The sequence below is a fragment of the Palaemon carinicauda genome, chromosome 18 (assembly GCF_036898095.1).
Source record: "Palaemon carinicauda isolate YSFRI2023 chromosome 18, ASM3689809v2, whole genome shotgun sequence".
In the NCBI taxonomy this organism is placed as follows: Eukaryota; Metazoa; Arthropoda; class Malacostraca; order Decapoda; family Palaemonidae; genus Palaemon; species Palaemon carinicauda.
Window position 1 is genome coordinate 32,380,727 of NC_090742.1, and position 15,808 is coordinate 32,396,534.

General features: G+C 43.4%; 2 protein-coding genes across 2 annotated transcripts in view; one reads left to right on the forward strand and one right to left on the reverse strand.

Moving 5' to 3' along the window:
* LOC137657037 (ribonuclease P protein subunit p25-like protein) overlaps positions 1 to 10,124 on the reverse strand; it is an 88,216-nt gene extending 78,092 nt beyond the window's left edge. Inside the window, exon 1 of the mRNA XM_068391396.1 lies at positions 9,984 to 10,124. Coding sequence (XP_068247497.1) covers position 9,984 — 1 coding nt within the window. The 5' untranslated portion in view covers positions 9,985 to 10,124. The remainder of the gene's footprint in view (positions 1 to 9,983) is intronic.
* A 2,284-nt stretch (positions 10,125 to 12,408) lies between these two features.
* Positions 12,409 to 15,808, forward strand: part of LOC137657247 (protein-serine O-palmitoleoyltransferase porcupine-like) — a 136,504-nt gene continuing 133,104 nt past the window's right edge. The window contains exon 1 of the mRNA XM_068391585.1: positions 12,409 to 12,467. The gene's annotated coding sequence lies outside the window, so the exon portion shown is untranslated. The remainder of the gene's footprint in view (positions 12,468 to 15,808) is intronic.

A 15,808-nucleotide genomic window follows, 5' to 3' on the forward strand; every position in this document is an offset into this window, starting at 1 on the left:
TGATGCGAACACTGACTTGCTTCTCCAATAGGTTGCATCCATAACACTCTGCAGAGAATGGCTCTGTTTGAAGGCCACTGAAGTAGCCACAGCTCCCACTTCATGTGTCCTTACCTTCAGCAAAGCAAGGTCTTCTTCCTTCAGATGAGAATGTGTTTCTCTAATCAGAAGCCTGAATAGTAAGAAACTGAGTTCTTAGAACTTGGAAAAGAAGGTTTCTTGATAGCACACTATAAGGCTTCTGATTGTCCTTGTAAAGGTTAAGACCTTTTTAGATAGTACCTAAGAGCTCTAACTGGGCAAAGTACTCTCTTCAGATCATTCCCCACCAAGTTGGACAGGCTTGGGATCTCGAACGACTTAGGCCAAGGACGTGAAGGAAGCTCGTTTAGCAAAAACCGAGCTGCAAGGAACATGTAGCCGTTTCAGATGTGAAAACAATGATCCTGCTGAAGGCGTGGATCTCACTTACTCTTTTAGCTGTTGTCAAGCACACGAGGAAAAGAGTTTTTAATGTGAGGTCCTAAAAAGAGGCTGATTGGAGAGGTTCAAATCTTGATGACATAAGGAACCTTAGGACCACGTCTAGATTCCAGCCTGGAGTGGACAACCGACGTTCCTTTGAGGTCTCAAAAGACCTAGGGAGGTCCTGTAGATCTTTGTTGGTGGAAAGATCCAAGCCTCTGTGGCGGAAAACCGCTGCCAACATACTTCTGTAACCCTTGATCGTAGGAGCTGAAAGGGATCTTACTTTCCTTAGATATAACAGGAAGTCAGCAATCTGGGTTACAGTGGTACTGGTTGAGGAAACTGCATTGGTCTTGTACCAGCTACGGAAGACTTCCCCTATAGACTGATAGATTCTGAGAGTGGATGTTCTCCTTGCTTTGGCAATCGCTCTGGCTGCCTCCTTCGAAAAGCCCCTAGCTCTTGAGAGTCTTTCGAAAGTCTGAAGGCAGTCAGACGAAGAGCGTGGAGGATTGGGTGTACCTTCTTTACGTGAGGTAGACTTAGAAGGTTCACTCTTAGAGGAAGAGTCCTGGGAATGTCGACCAGCCATTGCAGTACCTCTAAGAACCATTCTCTCGCGGGCCAGAGCGGAGCCAACCAACGTCAGCCGTGTCCCTATGTGAGAGGAGAACTTCTGAAGTACCCTGTGGACAATCTTGAACGGCGGGAATGCATACAGGTCGAGATGGAACCAATCCAGCAGAAAAGCATCCACGTGAACTGCTGCTGGGTCTGGAATCGGAGAACAATACAACAGGAGTCTCTAGGTTATCGAGGTAGTGAACAGATCTATGGTTGGCTGACCCCACAGGGCCCAAAGTCTGCTGCAAACATTCTTGAGAAGGGTCCACTCTGTGGGGATGACCTGACCCTTCCGTCTGAGGTGATCTGCCATGACATTCATACCGCCCTGAATGAACCTCGTTACCAGTTAGCTTTCGATCTTTAGACCAGATGAGTAGGTCCCTTGCGATCTAGAACAACTTCCACGAAAGAGTCCCTCCCTGCTTGAAGATGTAAGCCAGGGCTGTGGTGTTGTCAGAGTCCACCTCCACCACTTTGTTAAGCTGGAGGGACTTGAAGTTTATCAAGGCCAGAATAACCGCCAACAACTCCTTGCAATTGATGTGAAGTGTCCTTTGCTCCTGATTCCATGTTCCCGAGCATTCTTGTCCGTCCAAAGTCGCACCCCAGCCCGTGTCTGATGCGTCCGAGAGGAGACGGCGGTCGTGTTTCTGAACAGCCAAAGGTAGACTTCCTTGAGAAGAAAGCTGTTCTTACACCACGCGAGAGAAGACCTCCTCTCTTCGGAAACAGGAACTGAGACCGTCTCTAGCGTCATGTCCTTTATCCAGTGAGCAGCTAGATGATACTGAAGGGGGGGGAGGTGGAGTCTCCCTAACACGATGAACAGGGCCAGCGATGAAAGTGTCCCTGTTAGACTCATCCACTACCTGACTGAGCATCGGTTCCTTCTCAGCATGCTCTGGATGCATTCTAGGGCTTGGAAGATCCTTGGGGCCGACGGAAAAGTCCGAAAAGCTCGACTCTGAAGATCCATACCCAAGGAGACAATGGTCTGGGATGGGACGAGCTGAGACTCCTCAAAATTGACCAGGAGGCCCAGTTCCTTGGTCAGATCCATAGTCCATTTGAAAATCTCCAGACAGCGACGACTTGTGGGAGCTCTTAAAAGCCAGTCGTCTGACGGAGCCGGACACAAGATCATGGTACTGCTGCACAGTCTGTGAACTGTCAATCATGGGCAAGCGAGGAAGTACAGTGACAACCCGAATCTGTCTAGACTGTCTGGGTCGTACAGAAAAACTCCTTATCGGGTTGCTGAGGTTGCCGCACTGCGTCACAACAAGTCACTTCTGTTGGTTGTTGAACGTCTTCCCCGTGACACATTGACTCCGTAAACAAAAAATCCTCTAACAAGGACTAAGCTTGGACTGCATGTCTTGTAACACAGCTCAAGGTCTATGGGAGCAGGTGTGGTAACAGACGGGATTAGCGACTGAAGTGGAACCATTACCTTCCCTGGAAGCATGTTATGCTTAAATAAAAGTCCATAGGAGGCTATGCAGCTAAAGGCTCCCTCCAAATGACAGAGTCCTCAAGGGAATATCAGAAGGAGGGAGAAAAGAACTTTCTCATCTACAGGGACCATATCCTAGAAAAGCTAAGTTCTCTCAGTGAGGGTTCACTGGTGCAAAAGCAGCAGACTAGAAGGCAACGTTATGAAACTGCTTGACAGTCTAGTGAGTTGGCAACAACCAAAGATGTGTGACTGAGAAGCATGCGGTAAGGTATGCAGAGCATGTTGTATGCAGAGTATGCTGTATGCAGAGCATGCTGTATGTAGAGCATGTTGTATGCAGAGCATGCTGAATGCAGAGCATGCTGTATGCAGAGCATGTTGTATGCAGAGCATGCTGAATGCAGAGCATGCTGTATGCAGAGCATGTTGTATGCAGAGCATGCTGAATGCAGAGCATGCTGTATGCAGAGCATGTTGTATGCAGAGCATGCTGTATGCAGAGCATGCTGTATGTAGAGCATGTTGTATGCAGAGCATGCTGAATGCAGAGCATGCTGTATGCAGAGCATGTAGTATGCAGAGCATGCTGTAAGCAGAGCATGTAAGGTAAGCAGAGCGTGTGCATGGCGTTTAACATTTCTCAGAAATTCCATGACCAGTGCTAGAGTGCTTTATGCATGCTTGCATGGGGTTTTAATATCAACATAATATATACCTTACATTCATAACTCATGATTCATATTTTTGCCATATTTTGCGATATTGTTAAAAATATATTGCCAGGAATACAAATATATTTTTATAAGTAATACAAATAACCTCCATTATCATAAGGTTTGAAAATGGAGGTAAGGTATGCTGAACAGCAGAGTCAGAACGAGCTGGAACAACAATAGTTGTGGTTTCCTCTTCAAGACTCTGTTGAGGGAACACCTGAGGCTCAGTCTGCAAAGGCTGATCAAAGGAAGTAGCAGAAGGTAGGCGCATGGGTGGAGGAGGCTGACTCCTGGCATGAGTGGCTGAACTCAAGGGTTGCGCTTGCTGAGTGGTTGGCGGATGCGCAGTAGCAAGTTCCTGAGGAACGAGTTGAGGTTCCTGCGGTGTGAGCTGAGAGCGAAAAGGTAGTGGCTGCGCAGAACGCAGTAAAAATCTCGCAAGTTGAGGCTCCTGAGGCGCAAGGCTAAGGTGTTGAGGTGCTTGCCTTGAGGAGGGTTGAGCTCGCTGCAGCGAGAGCTGAGGAGACTGACTCATGGACGGGAGAGGTTGTTGTACCTCAACCGAGTGTTGCATCACTGGTGGAGCAGCAAGTGGAGGCGGAGGAAGAGAGGTATAATCCTCCTGATCCCATTGTAAAGGTTGCCTTAAGGAAGGCGGAGGCTGAACACCACTGGGAACAGCAAACTCAGAACGTGGCTCAACATCGTACGCCTGGCAGGTGGTACTGCGATCAGGCGGAGCGAGCGCAGGCGGAGCGAGCACAGGCGGAGGGAGTGTAGGCGGAGGCGGAGGCGCAACACTCTCAGCCCGACACTCACGCATCAAGTCCGAAAGCTGTGCTTGCATGGACTGTAGTAGAGTCCACTTGGGGTCGGCAGAAACTACAGTAGGCTGAGGTAAAGCCTTAACAGTCGAGCTCTGTTGTGGCAGAACCTTACTCCTCTTAGGCGGAGTGCATTCAACTGATGACTGAGGAGAGTCAGAGCTAACCCAATGACTGCATCCGGGTTGTTGAACTCTAACTTCGTACGTCTGGCATAGGTCTGGACTTTACGTTTAAGAGGTCTTGAGACCTGAGACCAGCGTTTTCTCCCCTAAATTTCTTCTGCAGACGAGCAAAATAAGGGCTCAATCGTCTGCGGGTGGGAGTGACGGTCTCGGTAAGACACGCCCACAACCACCGAGGATACTTCTGTGCGCCGATCAAGGCCTGCTGAACCCTTCTGCCCTTCGACATTGCTTCTCCCCTGGGCTTGGGAGCTTGCAAGAGGTCCCGGACTGGGAGGACGACTGGCGCGCACAGAAGTACCCTCACGCACAACACTGACACACTTTGCGCTAATCACTTATCACTTTGATTTTCTGTTTGCACTTATTTCACTGAACTCGAAACTTTAAGTGGTTTGTACCTGAAACACGCAATTCTATCCTTTCTCAAAAGTTAGTAATTGCGAAAACAGAATTACAATGTAACAGAAAAATCTAATGAAAGATAAATAATTCAGTGGCTGGAAAGAGACTAAACACTAGATCACTCTAGAAACGTTTACCTTCTTCCCCTAAAGAGACTAGGGAGAAGAGCAAAAACGATAACAACGTTACTCGCTTGAATGAAACGTTTATCCTCCTCTTTCTCCCTCCGTCTCTATCTCTCTCTCTCTCTCTCTCTCTCTTGACTTAGAACCTGAGAGAAGAGCCCAATCATATATATCGTTAAAACATATTATTGTTAAAGGAAAAAACTGAAATATTTCCCAAAATGAAAAGTTCCTTTATTAGGATTAAAACCATTAAGTTAAGAAAGAATGAACAAAACGCTAGACACGGTTACTCTTACTGCAACGTGAAACCGTGAAAATTCTTTCTCTATCGTAACGATAGAGCGCAAGTTGAACGTTCTGAACGTCAACAACTGCAGAGACAAAACAAAACGTTAGTTCCACTTTGAAAACAGTACGAGACTATCAAAGAAATTCTTTCAAAGACATTAAAATAGCATAATATGTTAACAGGTAAAACCAAAATGACGGGCTCAATGTTAATTAACTTCGGTACCAAGAAAAGACCGCCTACTATTAGGAAGGTCGAATATAAACAAATATAAAAATTAATTTTAATAAGTTTATAATAAAAGGAAGTTAATCGAAGAGGCCTATAAGAGGCGGAGAGATATAAAATAAATCTATAACTTTTGTTAAGCAAAATTAAGAAAGAGAGTCTATACTCTCTTAGACACCAACACTTCCGTCTAAGGGAAGGGTCGGCCATTTAAAGGTGAAAGAGAGTTCATACTCTCTTCGTCACCATAATTAATCAAATTAATTCCAAAAGCTAACTAAGCTAATATAGAAGTTTCCAGTAAAGCGACAGCCGAAATCAAAGAGAAATACTTCACCAAAGTCGTGAAAATACTCCAAGAACATAAGCGTATCCCAGAACGTCTTGCCGGAAGCACGACAGAGGAATAATTGAGGAGGTGTCAACAAGAAGTACTTGAGTACCTGGCCACAGGTGGCGCTGGTAAGTACACCCCCTTCTAGTATTGTGATAGCTGGCGTATCCCTCCATAGAATTCTGTCGGGCAACGGAGTTGACAGCTACATGATTATCGGGTAAGTTTAATATTGAAAAATGTTTACTGGTTGACTTCCTGATCCCATCACAAATACCTTATTAAACGGGGTAATTTCAGGTCCCGTAGCTCTAAACTCCGAAAGGTTGCCCTTAATACTATAGGTTAATAGACATTAGTCAGAGAGGTAAATGTGATGAACATATCTTCTTAATACACTTAATAAATAATAGTAGTAAGAGAATTAACCAAAGCACTCAACTTACAAGTTGCCCAGGTAACATACGACAGTATTTACATTGACTTTATAAAGCATTACCTGATAAGCAGAAAACGTGATGAGAACACAAAAGAGAGGCTGGCTGCCTCCCTCTCTCTTCAAGTCCAAATGGAGATGATGGCCGGGGACACAAGGACCCCAGGCTTCTAAATGGTCTTGGCTAAGACCCATCTCGCCACCCTGACGAAGGACTTCTACAGCTTCATCTGGGCCCAGAGAGCTTGTAGAGAATTCTTTTACATTGACTTAAAGTAATCTTAGATTAGTCTTGAAGTTATTTAAACTTATAATATAAGATTCCTTTCCAAGTGTAAGCTTAGGATAGGTAAGCTGGAAATGAAGCAGAAAAGACACATACTTGTGCATCCCGCCCAGCCAATTGCCGTGACCCCACACCACAACTAATTCTAGGGGCTCCTTAAGAGCCTTCAAGAGGGGGAAGGAATATCCACAATGGATAAAGCATAGTTTAGACTTCCTCCAGGGTATTAGTCATGGTGAGAGGGGGAGCTGAGTTCATTCATCATAAAAGAAAGGGGAAGAAACGATTCTTCCCAATTCAGATAGGTCCCGGCAAGGGACTGTGCATGGATGCACAGAGTATGCTAGAAGAATTTACTGCACAACTATACACCATAGTTTTCTGACTAGGGTATGTACTATACCATAGATGTACTGGCTATCGTATATAGCTATACAATAGACACTGCCGGCACAAGGCCAGCAGGGAAGAGGTGACAGTCCACTAAAGTAGTATGATTAGGTGGCGCCAGCAGTGTGACGGCGTGCCGGAATCGCGCCGGGCATCGGCAAATCTCCATCGAGGGGGAACCCCTCCCAGCCATCAGTCTATGTGGCAGAGAGAGGGCGAAACCTCAGGTTGATGGCAGATCGCCGGCAAGTCGGCGCCCCCGGCAGTCGGCAAGCAACCGGCGAAGGTATTCCAACACTGACGTCAATCAATGAGACAGAGAGGAAACCGGGCTAAGCTGACGGCTGTTGCCGGCAGGGTAGGGTGGCAGTGGACCGGCACTGATGAGATAGAGAGAAAGGATAGAAGAAGAAAGAGGGAAGGGCTGTAGCTCACTACACAACCTCGTCTTCTTCCGGAAGGAGTGTTCAAATGAAAGGGAGAGGGTAGCAACCTTTCATCCAGCCGCAACAGGACCGGCAGCCGGGTAGAGTTGCAGGTGGCAGCCCAAGGGAGGACCGAAGAACACTCTAAGATAGAGAGGTCTTCCGCCGGCAGACCGACCTGTCGTATGCTATCCCATAGTTCGACTATATGCGGGAAGCCTAGCAGTTCAGACTAACCAACGAAAGGACCAAGCCGACCCCACAACCCGCCGGCACACGGTCGAGTTGTAGAACGGTGAACAGAGGTGTGATGGCTAGGCCAACACTAAAGGACAGAGGGGGGAGGGGTGAGGGTCCTGAGGGGGAGTGTAGGGGAAGGCGTGAGCCCTCACCAACACTCCAGGGGGGGGGGATTGTTCTGTTTCAGTACCAGCACTATCCCAGGTGTAGGAAGAATTCATTCTCCAGTCTAGGGTAGGTTAGCGCAGTGAAGGTACAGCACAAATGTACCGTCCTAAAGTATAAGAAACAGAATCCCATGGCCTGCCTAACCTAGGCTAGGGAACAAGTCCCCAGACCAGGGAAGGCAGGTGTAGGACAAGTCGCTAGGCCATAGGGAGGAAGGGTCGTAACCCTACAAGGTGTGGACTAGGGGGAAGGGCAGAGCCCCCCACCTTCACCGACCAGAAGAGACCAAGAGGAGAGTTCATTCACCTAATGGGGTAGCTGGGGGGCGAACGACTGGTACTCTGAGGTTCTGTCACAAACTCAAAGCTCATGTACTATGGCTAACAGTGGGGAAAGAAAATACCAGCCTAACCTCACTTGAATACGATTCAAGGCAAGGAGGGCTAGGACGTAGCCTAGGCTACTTCAGAGGGAGGAGATCACCTTGGATAAGGTAACTGGGGAGGTGAGAAAGTATACAAAAGCCCTAGCGTCAGGTTAGGGGCAAGGGAGTCGACTACCAAGATCATCGGAACCCCTTGTATACTTCCTAGAAGGCAAAAAAACATGTGCAATCACTGAATCTTATATGTATAAATGCCTAACATCTTCATTTCGTAAATTAACACTAGGAACACTTATTATATCATGCATGAAAGTAAATAAAAAATGCCTAGGCTATCGAGCCTAGGGGCTAGGCTAGCAATCTAGCATACGAATTTGGCTACCTACATTCGCCGAAAATGAATACTATCGGCATAATATAATTAATTCCTAGCAATGAAGACTAAATAACTAATGCTGATAATTAGTTATAAGACCGGGAATGTTGTTCTGGCTAACTAAATAAAGCATGCGAAGCGAACAACAGCGTCGGCGTCATGACGCCTCCGGTCAAGGCACAACTCCGCCACAAAACACGGTCTTTTAAGATAAAAAGGGCGTTACTATACGGCCAGAGCTGATTTATACAATACAAGAATATGGTACTCAACTTTCCAGAAGAAGGCGAGGCAGAAGATTGCGACATGATGAATTACTTAGCGAACAACTGGGAAAAAGCACCTGGTCATAAATGCTACGTAAGAAGGAATGAGGTAGGCGCGCAAAGGTGACGTCAACCAAGCGGCCAAACATGGCGGCGGTTATGATGTCACAGAGTACCGTAACGGTAACGAGGGAGGAGAACTTAGCAACGGCTCCTCCCATAACTTGCCACCTTTCTCCCTCGAAGCGTAAACGCTATGTGGGGTGCAGATAGCTATGTGGCATGTCAAGCATACGTCCCCTGTTATTATACGATATCCTAAAGGGAAACCTTAAGGGTACTCGCGCCAGAAATTAGAATTCTGAGATACCTTTAGTTTAGTTCTCTGGGAATATCTACTGTAGTCATATATACCCTTAGGAAGCTACTGAAGGAACCTTCCATCAGGACGACATGGCTTGAGCACAAAAAATAAAATAAACATTTCAGGGAAAGAGGATCCCTATATTTTGAGCAATTTTTCGTGGATATATTATGCAACCCAGAGAATAATGTATAGAGAAGAAAAGGTTAGTTTTGCAATTATTCATCTATTCACCATAAAAATTTTCCCTAATCAAAACCCCTGGTTCCTATGGGGTGGCTCAATTACCGTATATATTGGGGTATTTTTATTAATTATTTATTTGCGATGGAAATGAAGGTCATTTAAAAAAAAAACAGTTTTTCTATATATACACCCCAATCATTTTTATCAGTAAAGTTTGTGCTGCGTATTTCTATAGTACCCAATTATCTATTTCACGAAGATAGTTATAATGTTTGAACTATGGTAGATAAATAATTAGACTGATTTACAAACTCTTTGGTATGAATTACAAGAATTACGCAAAAGAGTATGACTAGAATCGAGTAAGAATACATAGATTGCTCAAAATTAGGAATGCCCAGTTGCCCACCATGTAGCATTGTCTGGTTTACTAGGCTATCGAGGGACTAGCTTAGGCTTATATTATCCTAAACTGGGCAAAAAGCAATCAAGCAGACACCTTCTTCTAGTGTTACCTTTAAACTAAACATATGCAAGACAACTGGCTAGTACAGTGGCAACGTGTTTGCCTAGCAATTGCATGGTGGCAAATCGTTCCCAGCCAGGGACCGTGATTATAAGATGTTTACAGGGGAGGATACGGCTGTGGTTGGGCTCCACAGTGGGGGGTTGGGATTGCCCGGCTGACGTTCTGGTGGGTATCTATTCTGATGAGACTAAAACCAGACACCTTTAACTGACATTACACTAACCGTAGTCTATCTGAACAATTACCAGAAAAAAATATATGCAACTTACTTCAATTATGTTCAACCATAACAGCCAACGATAAAAACTGTAAGTGCAATTTGCAATTGCATTAAACACCTGATTCGTGGTTCCTAATAAGTTTGCGGCCACTCTATCATTTAACAGATAGGTGCAAAGCTTCTAGCTTATAGTCTCAAAATTAAATATATGTAACGGCTCCTCACCTATCCTCCTCCTTAGATTCCTAGACTGGGTTAAGTATGCTTGGGGTGCAGATATCTGTGGTTATCTACGGATACGTCCCTGATTGTACACGATATCTTAGGATAGTCGTTCCGGGGGTAAGAACCCTGTGATACCCGACGGTAATTCTCTTGTAATATCACTCACAGAAATGTTATACAGTAGGAAGCTGCCCGAGGGAACTTCCATCAGGACGACATGGCTATCTCACCCAAAAATAGATTTTTCCTACGTCAAAATCCGTTTCCTTGTAACCGTAAGCAACAGACTTCATGAAAATCTTAGGTTTTATTCTTATCCCATTCGACCTTTAAATAAGTTGGGATTATACCTTGCTTTCAATTTTGGCAACCTATTGTCATAAATTTAGTAGTTTTAAACTATTTTTTACAAAAAAATGTAGTTTATGCTTCCCAGATATACTTCCCCATTTCTGTCTAATTATGTTTAGTTATAACGTATGAGTTCTTGCTCGAAAGTATAATAGTGATGTAAATGCAGTCGTATATTTGTTTTTCTTTCATTTCTTTCTTCCACTTTCTGTATCTTTCTAAGCTCAGTCTACTTTATAATTGTCTTTCAATTTCTCAGTAGGCTACAGGTATCCCACTTTCTGATTTCTCATTTCATTTTTGTCTTGGTCCTTCTTAGTTGCCTTATATCCAGGTGTAATTCTTGAAAGTATTTTGCTGGTTGTTTCCACCAACTTTCTTCTATTTCTTTTATGTCCAAGCTTATTGTTTTCAGTATCCTTTTTTTTCATTCAGGGTAGGATTAATGTTTATGTACTGAAGCCTGTTTTCATGGAAGATGTGCAAATCTCATCCCTTAATATAATGCAAGCTGTACTTTTAGTAGCACCTAATATTTCCCTGTATACCCCATTCTCTATCCTTTGTAGTTTGTCTGGTTCAGTGTTCGTCAAGTTTGTGATAGTCAGTCCATACCGAATGGATAGTAATACTACGCTTTTCCAAAATAATTACTTTATAGCAATTTTTTTTCTATGACTGAATACGTTAGGTTGACTAATATTTTTCTATCATTTCCCTCTTCTGAGTTTTAAGTGTGCTCCTATTACTTTTAAGTTTAATTCCTAAGTAAGTTAAATTGCAGTCGCCAGCCAAAGTAACTGAAGTAGGAAAGATTCTATATAATGGATCAATGACCGGTTTTGTCTGCAAGATACTCCTTTCAATTTTTATGTTCTTTAAACCGGGTTACCTAGAGGTCCAGTTCTATTTGATGTTTCCAAACACTATACCCAATACTGTATATTATTATGTTAGATACTATCCTCTGCTATTACACTCCCCGTAGATGTCGTGATAATAATTAGAAATACTATAAGCCATAGGTTGAATTAATTAAGGTTTACACATTTTCGAATACTAATGAATGCGTGTGATCGACTAGGCAATCAAATAAAGATAATAACTATTACACTCATATGAGGGAAATAATAGTTATGAGAATCAAATAAGAACAAGTCAAAACAGAATAAAGTTAACTTTAGTCCTCTGTAAAATTCACTTACAGGGAAATCATTGATGGTTTGTTTGTGCTGTATTTAGAAAACAGTTCTTTCAGACGAAATGTATTTTCTAACACAGTATCACGATATGACAGTAACACCCTTGAATTTTCTTCCTTTTGTAAATGCGCCAGTTTCACTTGATTATTATTATTATTATCATTATTATTATTATTATTATTATTATTATTATTATTATTATTATTATTATTACTACTACCATTTGCTAAGCTATAACCCTAGTTCGATAAGAAGGATGCTATAAGCCCAAGGGATTATTTATTATTCATTACTCATTTGGTAATATTCCCATTTGAATAATTAGGAAAGCTTGAAATGCATGTATTGTTGATTTCTGTATAAATCATATTGTATCACTAGATCAAATAGGATATTTGCGTTACTTGAAAACTTATGCCCCCAAAAGTATTTCAGGAATTTGGGTCAATCTAGTTTTAAGGAAGAAGATGAGTCTGTTGACAATTGAGCGAACCCAAACGCTGGCGTCAGTTGTGTTCGTTTATGTAAAATCTTGTCTTTACTGCACATTAAAGGTGTAAAAATTATATTAATCAGGTAGCCTAAATATTGTATTAACATAATTGAAGTTACTATTTATGAGATGCTAATACTTATTCACATTACCATTAAAAATTTGTATAAATAATCATATTAAAAAAAAGTAGTTTCGAACATTGTAATTCCAGATGATTTTGACGTTGACTTGAATCGTGTGAACAGAATTGATTGACGTGGTAAATTGTTATTGTCTTTTCTAACTGGAACTATAACTTTACTAGCATTTCATTGAATCTTGATTGAAGTCTTAATCTGGGTCAAAGTTTTACATATATCTTGTAACTTAAAAAACTAGGTATGCTAGTACTTACAGTCCTGTAATATTTTGGAGGTTTTCTGACTACTAACCATTACTGGGAGACATGGCATTGTACAGATAGTGTGTAGGAAAGATGGTCATGATTATTTTTCACGCATCTAATCGTTGTTTAGCACTCTAAATGCAAATTATTTTTTTTAACTGACCCAATTTCCTACAGGGACATTACTAAACAGGTTTCTTCCCTTGAGCACTCCCTACTTCGCCTTCTACCTCATCCCACTTGCTAGAATTCCTTCATCTTCCTGTCCAACCCCTTTCAACTTCAATTGATTACTTATTTGGATGATTACTTTTGAGTTGGTTGCTATGGATCTTGTGAGTCTCCCTACAACCAGTAGTGCTTTAATGGGGGGTCTGATGGTAGTCAACCAATGTTCCATGTGGGTGCTGGCATACTCATAAGGATTAAGAGGAGATGCATGATATGCCTAGTACTTGGAGGCAGGGTTTTTCTAGTTATTCTGCGTGAACCAGTGTGGCTATTGCATTTTCCATGAATTTACTGAGTCTGAGAAGTACAATGTTGTACATGTGAAAATAACTCCATTTAAACCTTCCAATAATGGTGCACGGGAAAAGGGTAAACTGCTTGTAATCCAATTGAGGATATACAGGAAGGTGCTCATAATGTTGTCAGTGTCCTGTTGCTTCAAGATGAAACAAGAGACCCATGGGCTGAAGGTTATCCTCCGTACAGACCGTTCAAGGAGGGTTCTTTGGTTCTGAAGAAGGTGCACCTGTTGGGACACATTCTGATGAACAAGGTCATCCCTAGGTTTAAGGGAGTATTCCATGCTAGTAAGGTACATGAAAATAATGTCACCTATGAGCTGGGAAGACTGAGTGATGGTGAACTGGTGAAGGTTCATTATATTCAGCTAAAAGGATGGCCGTAGCCCCCTGCCTATCTCAGGAGACACTTCCTTTAGTACTCGAAGGGTCTTAACAACCCCGTAACAGAGACTTGGGATAGGTTAGGGCATGTTGATACTAGTCTTACTCCGTCTAATATCTCAGATAGGCCTAGTTCTGATTCTAAAAGTGATGGTAACTTGTTTGGTGTGGCTACTGTTGTTGCGTCCTATCTTTTGTCTGAAGATTGCAGCAATTCTATATGACAAAGGAAAAGTTACAGACTTTCAAAATATTTTACTCAGCCCAAGAACATCCTCAAGTCAGACAGGACCGATAGAAATAAAGTACTGGACGCTTAGTTATACAGAACTCTTTACATTCATGCCCAACCCTCTATTCTTTACCACTCCCTTCACTTCCCCCTACACTTTGGATCCTTCATTCACTCTCTGACGTACGTCTGCTTCCACTCCACCATTTGCTGCAACAACAGACCCCAAATACAGTACTTAAACTGATCCACCTCCTCAAGTATCTCCATTCAACATGACATTCCACCTCGCACCCCCTTCCCTTCTCGTACATCTCATAACCTTACTCTTACCCACATTAACTCTCAACTTCCTTTTCTCACATACCCTTCCAAATTCTGTCAACTTCCTTTTCTCACATACCCTTCCAAATTCTGTCACTTATCGGCCAAGCTTCTCTTCCGTGTCTGCAACCAGTGCAGTATCATCCGCAAACAACAACTGATTTACCTCCCATTTATGATCATTGTCGTCTACCAGTTTCAATCCTTGTCCAAGCACTCGAGCATTCACCTCTCTCACCACTCCATCAACATAAAAGTTAAACAACCATGGCGACATCACACATCCCTGTCTCAGCCCCACTCTCCCCGGAAACCAATCACTCACTTCATTTCCTATCATAACACATGCTTTACTACCTTTGTAGAAACTTTTCACTGCTTGTAACAACCTTCCACCATTTCCGTATAACCTCATCACATTCTACATCCCTTTCCTGTCAACTCTATCATACACTTTCTCCAGATCCATAAACGCGACATACACCTCTTTACCTTTTGCTAAATATTTCTTGCATGTCTGCCTAACTGTAAAAATCTGATTGTTCCGATGCAATATACAAACCTCGTAATCATTTGATATAGGAATTCGCTTCAGGTCAGCTGAAACAGCCTAAGAGAAAGAAAACCAGGCAGTTGTGCTGATTGGTTGGCTGGCGGTATGGGGCTGAGCTTAGCTCCAAGCCCCCCCCATCACCAGCCCGCTTGCCTCATTCACTCGCTTTGGCTTAACGTGGATGGTTGTACTACTCTCCACTCTCTACGCTGCAGCCTTTTTCCTTCTCTTGTACTTGTGTATTAGTAGTTGTGTGAATTGTAATGGACGAGAAAATTACTTGTAAGATGCGATGTTGTGTAGGCCGTGGCGGGCGCTGCAGTAGGTGGCTTTCGTCACCTTCTGTAGACCCGCACACGCTCTGCCCAACATGCAGGGGAAAACCTTGATCTCAAGGTTCTCCTTGCCGTGAGTGTGAATTCTGGCAGCCCTTGTAGAGGCAAGGTTTTGAGAATCGACGCAAATATCGCCGGAATCCTAAAGCTTCTTCTGCTTCAGAGAGCTCGCCTCTTTCGAAGAAGAAAAGTAGGGAGCCGGTGCAAAGTGTGTCGTGTCAAGAAACTACCACAGGGAAGTCTGCTCACGCCCTCTCCGAATCGGAGGAGTGTGTGAGTATGATTTTGGGAAGCTCGGATTCACAGCCTGTTGGGGATTTTTTGGGTTTCGCTGGGAAAGCCGGGTGACCTTATCCCTCCCGCTACTTTGGCGATCTCAAGGGACACCCGATAGATTGTTGTACCGTCTGATACCGATGAAGATACGTTACCTGAAAAGATGGGGGAACTTTGGGTGTCTCTCGGATTATCAGGTAAGCCTGACTTGGATTTGTTAAAGTTCCGTTTAACTCTGGCGAACGAGATTGAACAACATTTGAATGACCCGGTTAATGATGAAAACATGAATGTATCCGATTTTGCAACTTTATCAACTCCCATGTTCCCTGATGCCCCTGTTGTTGCTGACCATGTTCCTGTTAAAGCGTTTGTTCCTGGCAAAATGCAAACATTTTTCAATATTAATCTTACCCGGTGATCATGTAGCTGCAACTCTGTTGCCCGACAGAAAAAACCTACGGTCGGGATACGCCAGCGATCGCTATACAGGTGGGGGTGTACAACAACAGCGCCATCTGTCGAGTAGGTACTCAGGTACTTCTTGTCAACAAGAACCAATTTTTCCTCTGTCGTGCCAC